General features: G+C 41.2%; 1 protein-coding gene across 6 annotated transcripts in view; it reads right to left on the reverse strand.

The window, feature by feature from the left end:
- Positions 1–14,354, reverse strand: part of SLC25A13 (solute carrier family 25 member 13) — a 181,606-nt gene that overhangs the window by 11,197 nt on the left and 156,055 nt on the right. For all 6 annotated transcript variants that reach the window (XR_004627725.1, XR_004627726.1, XM_011224594.3 and 3 more), the window contains one exon: positions 5,352–5,490. Coding sequence is in view for 4 of the 6 variants with exons in the window: in XM_011224594.3 (XP_011222896.1) it covers positions 5,352–5,490 (139 nt within the window). In the remaining 2 variants the exon portion in view is untranslated. The remainder of the gene's footprint in view (positions 1–5,351; positions 5,491–14,354) is intronic.

Here is a 14,354-nt window from a genome sequence, read left to right on the forward strand (position 1 = left end):
GCACCCTCCAGTCCAGTTTCAGACTCAATATGCTTCTGTTTCCTGCCTTCTGAGGGCTGGGGCTAACATTTTCTAGTGACAGTAGGAGTTTTAAAAAAAATGTGTTTTCTGACATTTTCGGGTATTTGGGACAAGAGGAGAGAGGGATGAATATGCTCAGTCTGTTACTTTGATTCAATCTGTTACTTTTTTTTTTTAAAAGGATCTAAGGATTACTTTTAAATTATCTTAACCTTTATGTCCACATCATTTAATAAATTTGTGTCAATAGTACTTCTTTCCTAATACTTTTAATACATTTGCAAAAGCATGCTGACAGTCACACATATTTAGCACTTCTGTGTACTGAACAGCTTTGAAAGATACTCCCAAGTTATAACTTAGTCTAAGTTGACTTATCCCTTATCTCATCACTGACAATTAAAATCACCTGGTATGACGAAACTCTAAAAGTTGAGAAGTGCTGGACATCCTTTATTTGAGATTATCCATAAGCCATACTGAAATGCCCTTCGTGAATCAAAAAGCAACATGTTCATTACAGGGAATTAAAACTTAGTTTCTGAATTTCAGGCTCACTGCCTCAGCTCTCACCTTCTGACACACTAAGGCATGTTGGTCAATGAACATCAGTTAGGCTTACTCTATCCTGTGAAATACTGGAGATGTTCCCAGTATTTATAGATAGTCCCAGTTTACAACCAGATACATAAACCTAAAAAAAAAAAAAAATCAATATTCTCTAGGCTTTGAGATCTCTGTTAAAATACTGCTAAATCAATCTAACTTCTCTAATAGAATTTTTAGAGAAAGATAGTACTTAATGAATAACTGAAATTACTATCAAAATATAGAAAGCATGATCATATTAATGTAATCCCAAACCCATCTTATTTACAATACAATTGTTCAACAAAACTATATGTTCTCTGTGTAGGAGAGCAACTTAAACCCAAAATATAAGATTATATTTTATATAAAAATACACATAAAAATAGTAACAAGACATTTCTGTGTTTTATAATAAAAAAAGTTAGTGGTCAACTGCTCTTCATTGTGCTTATTTTGAGATAAGCTTTTCTCCTTTCTCTTAACGACACAGCTCCCTGCAGCCCTACTTCTGGGGATTCCGTGCCCAACCCGCCAGTGTGTCTGCTCCTGAGGAAACCGCTTTGCTCTCACTGGCATCCACAAAGGGCATGTGGAGGTCCGACCCATCTTCCATCCAACAGCCCACATGTGCGCATTTCTGTGCCTGGTGCCCTTCTTGATAGTGTTGCACTGGACACGACACATGTCTACACAGAAGTCTTCCTGCCCTTCTTCACACTGAATTCCACCATCTGGCTGAGCCTGCCGGCCAAGGTTTTACCCTGAGCAGCTGGTTGCCTGCTTCCTCCTCTGACATCAGTTAACTGCTTATCACTAGATACAGATTTTATGTTCATCCTGTAACAAAACACATTACTTATTAATTCTGATACATTTTTAGGCATTTTTATTTGGATTTTAAGCTAAATAATCACTTGCAAATAGTGACAGTTTCCTATCCCCTTTCCTAATATTTATTCCTCTCACTTCTTTTTCTTTATTTTACCACATTGACTGGAACCTCCAAAATAAGCCTGAAAAACAAGGATGATAGACACATCCTTGTCTCATCCCTAACTTCAATGAGAATGGTAGCTGTGACATTTGCCACTGGCTTCTGATATTTACAATTAAATTGAGAAAGCAGCTTTGTTCTCATGATAGAGTTAATACAGATTTGAGGAATATGCAAGACCATCAAGCTTTGAGGTTAATCTGTTCTCTGAAGAAAAAAACCAATGACAGGGCTGCCTGGGTGGCTCAGTCATTAAGCGCCTGTCTTCAGCTCAGGTCATGATCCGGGGGTTCTGGGATCGAGCCCCACATCGGGCTCCCTGCTCAGCGGGAAGCCTGCTTCTCCCTCTCCCACTCCCCCTGCTTGTGTTCCCTCTCTCGCTGCCTCTCTCTCTGTCAAATAAATAAATAAAATCTTTAAAAAAACCAAAGGAAAAAACCAATGACAGTCTGTCTTGTATTTTCCTGTCCTACAGGGAAGGAGAAGATGGACAATAATATGAAAAAAAAGCATGGTGGCCAGCTCCCAAATGACTCTCAATGACCTTCACCTCCTATATTCACACCTCTGCCTCTGTTCAGTCTCCCTGTACGTTACACAGGGCTGATCGGTGTATTCAACAGGGTGGTGTAGAATGAAGGAGTGTGACTTCCAAGGCTTGGTCACGTAACACATGGCAGCTGTAAGTATGCTTTGCTTTCTTCCCCTGTCGTTTTCTACCTACCCTTCTCCCCATCCTTTCATCCCTCTCTGACCTGGCTCTGGGGGACGTCAGCTACCATGTCACAGGAACATCCAAGGTGACCAACAGTGAGGCCGTGGTGAGGAATTGAGGCCTCTTTGCCAATGGCCATGTGACTGAGCCACCGTGAAAGTGAACCCTCCACCTTCAGCCGAGCCTCTGGCTGACATCTGGCCTGCAACCCCATGACAGATCTTGAGCCACAGGCACTCAGACAAGCCACTCCCAGTTCACAGAAACTGTGAGATGATCAGTGCCTGCAGTTTCCAGCTGGCCGGTTTTGGGGTAATCGGTTATGCAGCCATAGATAACTAATACAGAACGTATCTGAAAAACAGCTCTGAAAGATACTGGGATGGCTGCAGGGCTAAAACAGCAGCATGTTCCAGTTCCAACTTCCAAGAATAATGTGGTAACGCATTAAAAACAGTCATACATTTTACTAGCAAACTCACTTTAGCGAATCTATTTCTCTAAGGAAAATGACCCAGAATAGAGGAAAAGCCTTTAAGCACAAAGATGTTTTTTTTACGATATAATGTATTTAAATTTTTTTGAAAAAAAGTATCTAAGATTGAGGGTTAGATAAATATGCAGCAGTTATAAAACTAGGTTTATAAAGTTTTAAAAGACATATAATATTATCTAACATTTAAAAATACTTATTATGTGCCAGGTACTTTCTTGGATCTTTACATTTTTAATTTATTTCTACTGATCTCTACAATAATCTTATGAGACTAAGACTATTCTTCACCCCATATGCAGATGGAGAAACAAACAGAGAGGGGTTACAGAACTTGCAGATCACACAGTTCTAAGTGGGGAATGGGAACCTGCCTTGTCTGGCCCCACAGCAATCCGCCATGAACCATCTTGCTGTGCTGGCTAACAGTGTTTCAGCTATGAACGTAAGCAAAAACCACATCTCCACAGCGTGATCATAACTCTGTTAAAAACTATGCAAGGAGAAACAAGTTAGCAGAAATGTTAAAGGGGGATTATGTTATACAGTCATGGAATAATAGATAATATTTTCTTATTTACCCTTTCAATTACTTTCCAAATATTTTACAATTAGCAATATTATTTTCCTAATCACAAAAATAATAGAAGGAAGAAAATAAACCTTAAAAGAGAAAAGAATCTGCTAGTAATTTCTACAGCTCTGGTAGCATGGTTTACTCAGGAAATATCTACCGGGAGATGAAATCCCTTCTGGGTGGCTATCTTTCTCTAAGGGAAGAGTTAAAGGTGCTATTTTTGTGGTGTGAGGAAAACATGGCTTGGAAAGAGTCCTAGACTTTGAGCTCTAATACATATTTTCTGGTTTTACAACTGATTTCTGGAGTAAGTTGCAGACCGACTCTCGTGGATTCAATGTGATACTGGCTGATATTTACTGGGTATTTACTGCATGCTAGGCACGATGCAAAATCCTTCACACAGGTGTTCTCACTTGCACCTTACAGCTACACTCTGTAGTTGGTACAATTATCGTCTCCGTTCACAGCCACAGCCTCGGAGGCTTGGGAGAGGTTAGGTAACTTGTCCACGGAACACACTAATCAAGTGGTAAGGCAGTTCTCCTCAGGAGCTCCTACCTCTTTTCCAGTAAGTAATGCACAAAATGCGTTGTATTATAATTTTTGTTTTAAAAAATACTCATTTAGGTCCATGTAAAGGACATAGAAAAGGATACAGTTAATGAATGGCTAAATTGGGATTAAAACTGGGAATTCTGCAGTCTAGTCTCAAAATCATGATTCCTTGATAGAGGCAGAGTGGCCTCCTACGAGGAAGGTCCCTGAGCAGCCAGGAAAGGACAACCCTGCTTCATTTACCAACATCACCACCTTTGAAAAAAGGGATTAAGGAAGAATTAAAGAGAAGCTCCCCGGTTCCTGCCTTCAGGGGCTCCTTAGGCTACAGGCGGGCCCACAAACAGCAAACAACTTCTCAGAGCAGGGCATTGTTCTCCTGAGACTCAGCCACATATCCCTGGAGAACAACACCTGTATCAAAAACATTTGGACCCAGGCATACCACGATTGCCTTAGGGTCTGTTAACTCATTAAATGTTTGCTACCACCTGGAGAGGAATCCAGATTGTTCAAGCCTTTAGGGTCTCTGAACAAGGAGCATCAAAGATCGAAAGGATTCCTGCTGTGGCCGTAATCAAATCTCCTCTGGGAATTTACACTGGGATGTAGAAGGCAATGGCCAGCACCTCAACATTTTTTTTTTTTTCTATTGACATATTCACTGTAGCACTGAAAACAAGAGTCATTTCCATCCGGGGCTCAATAAGCATATCCTGTTCCTGTGACACAGCTGTGACCAATCAGGCATCTCCTCAGTCTGAGTCTTGCTGATTCTACTATGTTACTTTTGACTAAATAATAACTACAGCTGGGGCGCCTGGGTGGCTCAGTTGGTTAAGCATCTGCCTTCGGCTCAGGTCATGATCTCAGGGTCCTGGGATCCAGCCCCATGTTGTGCTCCCTGCTCAGCAGGGGAGTCTGTTTCTCTCTCTCCCCTTGCCCCTCCACCACTCGTGCTCTCTCTCTCTCAAATAAATAAAAACTTTAATAAATAAATCATTTAAAAAGTTATTAAATAATAACTACTGCTTACATTCTGGATAAGCATTTATGTACTATTTTGGTCAGACACCTTCCATCACAAGGATTCAAATTTTTAAAACCTTCTAGCTGGACTGTTATCACCATTTTACTGTGAAGTGAAACTATGAAATGATACAGAACTTAGAATTCAACAATACCACAAAATGCACCATATTTTACTGAGCCTTTTCTGGAGTTAAGAAATTAAGCTTGCCTAATCTAATCTACCAGAAGATTAATTTCTTCTCTTTTCTTTTCAGTAGCTATTCAAAGCAACTCTAGCCGCCTCATGTGTACCCTATCAAGAACTCTAAGCAAACAATTCNGGGAGGCGGGGGGGGGGCGGGTAGAACAGGGCTCTGGGAGGGCCACTTACCAGCTATGGCGCCAGCCAAGAGCAGGCTTCCGGGACTAACCTGCCCATCTTCGTTTGCAAAGGAAGCCTTCACATGAGCATAGCATGGGAAGTAGATGGCCGAGAAAGGAATGTCCCGCAGAAAGCATGCTTTGGCACCCTGCACATTTGAAAAGGAAGAAAAACCACATGAAACACATATCCCATTGAGAAGATCAAGCTTTTCTGGAACTTACCTCAGAACAAAATATTCCTGGAGAAGACCAAGTTTGTACTCACAAGTTAAAAGGGGAACAGAAAAAAAATAACCCCAATTCAGCAAGTAATAAATCTGAATTTTGTTTTTAAAAATAAAACTAATTTTATTGTGTGGTGTGAGCAAGAAGGGGATCGTTCTCATTTATTCCAATGATAAGATTTTGATTCAAACACTTTTGGAATTCTGCCTGCAACATCCTTTTAAATCCCTACCACTGGCAAGTCACTCACTGGCATTTCAACGAGTATCTGTTCTCAGAAGATGGGCAGTAACACCAAGGTACCCCTTTGTTTGCATACTAGGAAGGAGACAAACTTTATAGGTGGCAGGGGAAGAGGTTTGCTTTTTGTCTTGTTTGAGACTCTGATGAAAGTGTTGGACTCTTTCCCAGAAAAAATTACACATATGTAAAAAATTATATACCTTTTCAAGGGGTTCATGGATCCCCTAATTTATTCACATACTTACCCCTTCTCCTCCAGGGTATGAAACATTGATAAATGCTTGTTCTAAAGCCTTAAAATATTTACAATAATTCCTACCCATTTAAGAGCTGTGTGTAGAGCAATTAGCAACTAGAGCAAAGTCCTCAAATAATTTCTGGTGCCAAAATAATGCACGGGGAGGCCTTGAGAACTGGTGTGTGCCCAGAAACGTAGCATTCTGATGAAAACCACAAGACATATATTGTATCTTAGGCAGGCTAAATGGGAAGGAAGTCACCCCTTTTCAACACCTAATGATTTAATACAATACCATTTCTTTCACAGATTTCTAATACCTAAAAATTTCCACTAAATTGAGAGACTCTTCAAAGAAAATAATGAATCCATCCAGATTCAACAGATCTAGCCACGCCCAGTGACATTTAGTAAGGCTGAGCGATGCTGGATCTCGGGGATTTCTGCTTGAAGCTAGGCTCCACTCTGTCAAAGTTCCTAACACTACACATATGTTACTATAGCCTTGGCTTTCCGACACCATCATCACACTGCTGACTCAAACTGAGACTGTGGGGAATAAAATCCCTAGTCTTTGTCATATGAACTGCTATTAACCTAGGGATACTGTAACTTACTTAGTTGCCTTAAATAAGTAACATAAGCAGGGCTTTGTCTCATCCTAGTAAACTTCATCCTAGCGTGGCCCATGCTTCTAACCAGAACACATGCTTAGAATCAGGATGCTATATCATGCTCGCTCTTCCTCGGTCAACTTACCCCTGGATGTATTAAGATACCTTTGTCCATTCTGTATAGATATTCAAAAAAAAGGGGGATGACAGATCTACATCATGTCCTGCCAATGGACCCACGCTTCAGTATCTTGTCTACCCCCGAACTGTTAAATGCCTAACTGAAAAGAAGAACCACAAAATCCAGCACACCCAAATTCCTCGTTTTATATATATGTACAAACGGATGCCCAGGATGATTATTAATCGATCAACTGAACATTTCCTAAGGGCCACACTAATGGCTTGCTCAGGGGACATCCTTGGAGGCAGTGCCAGAGACAGGTCTAAAACTCAGGGCAGGACTCTCACAGCTTTCTCAAGGGGGAAAAGTACAGTCGAATGCCAGGATCCCTGCGTAGCATCCAGTCCTTCCCTTATCAGTTAATGTGGGCAGGTAAGAAAGACCCTCAGGCGGCTGTTTCACTGTTTACTTCCTTTGCCTCATTTGCCTCCAAAACTTCCTGTAAATTCTGCTAGCCATTTACTCCCTGGCAGACTCTGTTGAGGAAATATTCAAATTAGATGCCAAATAACCAATTCAAATGAAGATCAGTTAAATCTTCATGCCCAGCTCCCTCTATATAGTAAAAGAAACACTGCCATATTACTAGCTTTCTAAACAAATGTCTTTGCAGTAATTTTTTAGGCTGATAGAATTCTTCCTCCCACAAATCTTGCTTTTTACTAAATCTATTTAATTTTTACTTTTAACTTCATCTCCCAAATCTTCACATCTGAGAGCCAAACTTCAGTCTATTTTTTTGCTGGTAATATTTTTCCTTTAAAATGTTTTCTCCCCCCGATTATAAAATATTAACTGCTCGTCACAGACAATACAGAAAAGCATTAAACATTTAAATTGCTTAATTTTCACCACCCAGAGATAACCACTGCAACTGTACATGTTTTGGAGCATTTCCTTCAACAGTAATATTAGTAACTATTATAGTTGAGACCGTCACTCTGTGGTTCTGAGTTATTCTTTTCTTCTCCTTAAATTCATGGCGTATGGTTTTGTGGGGTTTTTTGGAGGGCAGGGGGTTTGGAGAGGAAGGGACTGGTATGGTTCAACGTCTTCTTCATTATTCAGCCATATTGCCTAAATTTCCTTTCTATTTGTTGTCTGCAAAACTCTATGGTCATCTTTGATCTTAGCTGTCCTGTGGATTAGGCCCCGCATTCTCACCCTTCTCAAAGTTTCATAATGACTTCACTTTCCCTTTTTCCTCTCCTTGGTCAGTTTGGTTCCTGTCAGGTAAAGCTGCTCAATGCCCCATGCATCTGATCAAAGTACTATCACTCTCCAAATATCTTGATGATTGCTAAGCTGTGAACATCAACTCCTTGAATATCACCTCTTCATTCACTTAAAGACCAAATACCACCCTTTCCACAGAGGATTCGTTAACTAGAGAGCAGACAGGGAGTGAATTCCACACAGCTCTACGCTGTCTGCACTTTCTCAGTGCTGTTCTGATTTTCTTCATGCTCTTCCATCTGCCACTATTTGCTTTTCCAGAGAGTAAGCACCCAGGGGCCAGGAACCAGGGGCTAAAGAACACTCAGCAAAATCTCTGGCTGTCACTTGGGGCCTAAGGCATGTTCTGGTGACACTGATTTATACCGCCAATTAACACAGAAACAACAACAACAACACATAATTAAAAAGAGAAACAAGAGGCTTTGGGATAGTTGTTAGACTCCTACAAGGAAAACGAACTCACTTCTTGGAGAAATATATTAGAAACCCAAAAGCCAAGCTTTTGGTTTGCAAACAAAGATCTATAATTTGTCGGGCATGAGATACAACAGGGCTTAGGAAAAAGCAGCTGATGATTTTGTACGGGAATATGAAGATTTTAAAATAGGAGACAAAGACAGCTCTGAGTCTCTCTGATGCTTACGCGGCTTCAAGATGATCAGAAGGCCACAGGAAGACGTGACATGAAATTAGAAACCTCCCTGTGACACCGAAGAGTAAGACGCCGGGAAGCAGCAGTTGGGTTTTCCCAAGAAGGAATGCTCCCTCCTGTCCTGAAATCATGACAATAAATCCTGTCTCTCTGTGAAAACATGCGTCTAGTAAGGGGTGCAACATGCTTAAAAAGATGTTTGAAAACATTGCTGATGCCTGAGAAGAAAATTGGCCCAATCAAAACACAAGCAAGCAAACAAACAAAAAAGACCAAATCTAAGGAAAAAGTGGAGCCGCACTGTGAAACGCCAAAGGAAAAATGGGTCAGAAGATGTATTTTTCCTACCTGGAATCAGACAAGGTCGTCAGATAATTTATGTATGTTAGAGTGAAGAGCAGACCTTCAAAGATGCCACAGGTTTCTGATCATCTGAGAAAAGGGAGAGGGAAAAGCCAAGGAAGAAAGAAAACCTACGGGGCCAGGGGCTTAGGAATAAATGATGGAAAAACCACGAAAGTCCCAAGGAGGTGTCACCTGCACTACGAACGTCAGGACGGTGGGGACAGGAGGTGTGTGTATCCCTGCCTCCCCTGGGGCCTGCACAGGCATCTCCCTGCAGCAAATCACTCTCTGGAGTCAGGGGCACCCCTCGCCCCTCTCACACCCCAGGCATCAAAGCCCAATTCCCAAGGAGAGCTAACGTTGCAAAAGGTAGGAGAAAAGGACTTCTTAAGTTTCCCCGCCTTCCTTCTTTCCCCACTACTTTCTTCAGGTGCCAATTTGTAAGGCTGCCTCAGGCAACATGGGACCTGTGGCCCCAGCACAATGGAAAGGGAAGGAGGAGGTGAAAAAGGCTCTTAAAGTTCCCACAGTGAGAATGTTTCTCTCCCAGATTCCTTGATAAACCCTTTGCTTCACGGTGAATACCCATTCCCCGGTCCCACATCACAACACGGAACCGGCTGACTTGAAATCTACTTGCCCACGTCTGATCTTTCCTAAGTGAGCAGCTGTTCTGAACAGGCAACGTGATAAGCAAGGGCAACATTCCTGGCTGCCCACGAGCCTGCGTCAACAACACAAAAATGATTACTTTGGCCATTAAAAAATTAATAAATTACAAAGTGTGTGCCACCTAAAATAAATCTTTAAATGTTCTTGCCCTGTAAGAAAATCCCCACATTTTCCTGCCTTAAATCTTCCTCACTGGTTCTCTGGACAACTCTGCCCTCAGACTCTCTGGTCAGCCCTCCATTTCCTCTGCACACACAGTAAAATCACTCGGGGAAAATTCACACACGCAAAATGCAATCATCTAATCTCTTACCATTCATTAAAGCACTTTCTCCAAAGAGGGAAAATTATTGGTTTTTTATTTCCTTTTTAACAAAAGGCCCACTAATAACAGACAGGAATGATAAAAGGCGTCTCGGGGGGACCCATATATAAATAAACTAGAATCAAAACTCAAATCTAGTTTAATTCTCCACTCTGGCTCCATTCCTATTCTGTATCGTTCTAAGGCCACTCGTCATCATTCTGTTTTAGAAGTCTAGGAAAGCTTCTTCAAGGCTTGGTCTCACTTAACCTCTGGTCAATCGTCTACAGGCAGCATGGGCCACTTAGGCTCAGAGACGCTGGCCACGGTATTGCTGTGGCAAAAGAACAACTTCTGCTTCTCACCCTTTTTGATGTGGACACTGGAAAGTTCAAGGGAGCTAAATCAGTTCTTAAGTTGCTGGAATCATCCACTCAAGTTTACTCTGGCAGCTCTGTCCCGGGCATGAAATTGTCAAAAGACAGAACACAACAGGATTTGTATCTCTCTCTCTCCCTCTCTCTCTCTCTCTCTCTCTCTCTCTCTCTCACACACACACACACACACACACAGAGCTATCTCCAATGTCTCTTTTTTCTTCTTTTAAAGCTCTGCATCTTGGATGGTATCACACCTACCCAATCAATCTGAAGAACAAAAAACAAGCCTGAAGAATGATTGCTGATAAAGGAGTGGGGCCAGTGCAGGTCTTTTGCATGCTAATTCCTGCTGCTTCTATCTGGACCTGCAACCACAGCTCAAAAACAGAGTCTTTCTAATACAGGGGAAGGTAATTACACTCACAAAGGCACCTCTGTGTCAGGGCTGGGCACCGGAGCCAGCGGGTCTGGGAGACCGAGGCTTAACAGAGACTCCTGCAGTGAATGCACATTGTCTAGCATGGGGGAAAATGCCAGACGGAGGGACCTGCAGCATTCAAGACAACAGTGGTGCACCTTGTCTGAGGAGGTTACTGAATGCTTCTGGCACCTGTAGTCAGAGCCACCCCTCCTTTCCTACCTTACAGGTTTAGAATTTATTTGGCGTGTATAATTGTATATTTTGATCCTGGAGCTACAAACAATGGGCAGCATGTCAGGTCTTGATCCTTAGCATTCCTCTTGTTTCTCCCAAGCGAGTTAACCCTTGTGCCTGGGATTTGAACAGGCTGAGTTTCAGTATCTTGCTGAGAAATAGCACTGGTGCCAAGCCCCGTTATGGGTTGTGTCACCTGTGTTAAAACCAAATGACCCAGCCAACAATTGGAGACCTGGTATCAGTGACACTGAAATTACTTCAATTTGAATATGAAATATCAAAACCTATTATTTAGTTTCTTTAGCCCGGGGACTTTCAGGATACTGGCTTCTCCTTAATTTCACTGCAATTCTAATCAAAGTATCTTGGTGACTCCAGGCTTTTTTTTTTTTTGGTAGGAAATGCCACTCCTGTGTTGGTTCTAGTTCTCTACTGTTCTATCGTACGCTGCTTTGCCATCAGCGATGCTCGTATTTAGACAGGCTGGAAATCCAGCAAGTGGCACCGAGTTTTACTACAAGGACTTGTGGTCTCTGAGCAAGTAACCTTCACGAAGCTAATCTATAAAACATGTCCCACCTTTTTCATTTTCCTTTCCCTTCCCTTCTTGCCTTCTTTCTTCTGACGTCTCCCCAGTATCTATTTGCAAGGTCCACAGTCTGTTTTTACTCTAAGCATTTATTTCCTGGAAATTTTAATATACGTACTTGTCTTTGTTATCTTTACCTTCCTCCTGTATAATACACGCATTTTATACAACTTATATTATGAGCAACCCCCATCTTATTGTCATGTACTTTAATTCTAGCTTTAAAAACATGAAGCATTGTAATTACCATCACACGTGTATTTAAATTCACAATGCTATTTAGACTAAACATTTACCACTTTCTTTGCTCCTCATTCCTTGCTGCATCTCCAACCTGTCACCTGGATCGCTTTCCTTCCACCTAAAGTACATTCTAGAATTTCCTTTAGTAAGGCCTTATCGGTGATAAGCATTTTGAGTATTGCTAAGTCTAAACAATGTATTTTATCCCTGTTCCTGGAAGACATATTTACAAGGTATAGAATTCTAAGTTGAAAGGTTTTTCCTCCACACACTGAAAACACCTTGCCGATGTCTTCTGGCTTTTATTGTTCTTGTTTTTAAGTTGGTTGTCAGTTCCACCGTTCTCTCTTGGGGGCACCTGCTTTTCTCTCTGGCCATCTATGAGCTTCCCTTCAGTCTTGATATTCAGCAGTTTCACCGTGACATGTTTAGTCTGGATTATTTTTATTTATCCCATTTGCGACTTGTTGTGCTTCTTGAACCTAAGGATTGACAGCTTTTTAGACATCATCTCTCCTTTCCTTCAGGTTTTCTTTTATACCTATTAGACCGTCTCATACTTTCCTTTATGTCTCAATCTCTCTTTGCCCCTCTGTTCTTAGTAATTCTCTTATGTTCTAGTTCACTAATTCTCTCTTCAGCTATGTTTAATCCATTGTTAAAGCCAGAATTTTGAAATGTTCAGTTTTAAATTGTAATCATTATAAATATGTTCACCCCTTTTAATTTTTCAAAAGAAATAAAAACATTCATTTTATATTTGTGATAATTTTGAAATTTTAAGTCTTTGTAGGTTTAAAATGCTGCCTGTTGTTTTTTTGCTATCTCTTCTTAAAGTGCTTTGTTTCCTTGTGTGACTGGAGATTTTAGACTATGAGCTGTTCATCTTTCTTGGAACAATATCTATGAAAATTCTTTAACGTCTGGGTTGAAGGTGTTTTTTGGGTTTTGTTTTTTTTTTTTAATTCTAGTTAGTTGACACACAGTTCAATATTGGTTTCAGGAGCAAAGTTCAGTAGTTCATCATTTACATATCAAACCCACTGCTCATCGTAACAAGTGTGAAGGTGGGCTCCTTTTGAGAGAACTTGTGTTTGCTTCATTCAGGTATCTGGGGGTACTACTAATGCAAGACTTTGCCAGCTTGAGAGTCTTCATATCACCCAAGAAATATAAATTCAGCATGCAAACCCATATGAGACAAGCTTAGAATTCCTAATTACTCCCAGGGGACAGTTTTCTCCTCTCCCTTCCCTCTCCCTCCAGAACCAAAGCAATTTTCCTTACAGTCCAGAATGGTAAAAAGAGAGCATTTTAATTTTACCCTTACTCTGAGGGTATGACCCTTTGAGGTCCCCCTTTATGGAAGAGGAAATTTCTTCAGGACCAGGAATTAGATAAGGCAAGAGTGGTCCCTAAAACAGAAACTTGAAGGAAGCACTCAGTAACAGGGCTGTTCAATAAAAAGTCAGCACCTGAGAGTAAGTGCCTCCTTACATTTTGTGACCTAAGTGCTTTACTTGCTTGCCCACCTGAATTCTACCCTTTTAGACTTAGCACTTTGGGCAGTACCTGGTTGTCCCCTGGGACATCAACAATTAATGTTCAAGTTCAGGTGTTTAGCAAACACCTTGAAGGCCAAAGCCAGCCTTAGGGTTCTCCTTATCTCACCTAAATTTTGGCTTGTATATTCCTAACTCATGAATTCGAAAAGGCTTTTATAAAATATACTAAAGTATATTACCCAACATTTTTAGTTGTTTTCAATGAGATGATCAGCTCAAATATCCTATCTGCAAATGATTAGAAACCCTATGAGGAGGGGCGCCCGGGTGGCTCAGTCGTTAAGCGTCTGCCTTCGGCTCAGAGCGTGATCCCAGAGTTCTGGGATCGAGCCCCACATCAGGCTCCTCCGCTGGGAGCCTGCTTCTTCCTTTCCCACTCCCCCTGCTTGTGTTCCCTCTCTCACTGGCTGTCTCTCTCTCTCTGTCGAATCAATAAGTAAAATCTTTAAAAAAAAAAAGAAAAGAAAAGAAAAGAAAAGAAAGAAACCCTATGGGGAGAACCTAATGCCTTAAAGAGGAGATGCTCAAGTTGGCTTGCTCTTGACACATCCCCTTGATAAGTTTCCTTTAAAATGTTGCAATATTATATAGGCAATGCCCCTGATAATTCCTTTTTCACCTTCTCTCCTTAATGTAGCTCTCCAAGCCCAAGGAGAAAGAAAAAAGCTCTTTATTCCAATCCCCTTCAGCACACTCAATGGAGGCCATCTCTCTGCATTGTCAACCATTACGGCTGTTCACCTAGTCGAGGTGTTCCACCTTTCTGCATACAATTAAGTCTTCTTGAAGAAAATGACTTTTCAGAGAATAAGTAGACTGTATTCAAAAAAATAGTCAAAATGTACCATCTTATTAGGGT

The sequence above is a fragment of the Ailuropoda melanoleuca genome, chromosome 1, assembly GCF_002007445.2.
Source record: "Ailuropoda melanoleuca isolate Jingjing chromosome 1, ASM200744v2, whole genome shotgun sequence".
NCBI lineage: Eukaryota > Metazoa > Chordata > Mammalia > Carnivora > Ursidae > Ailuropoda > Ailuropoda melanoleuca.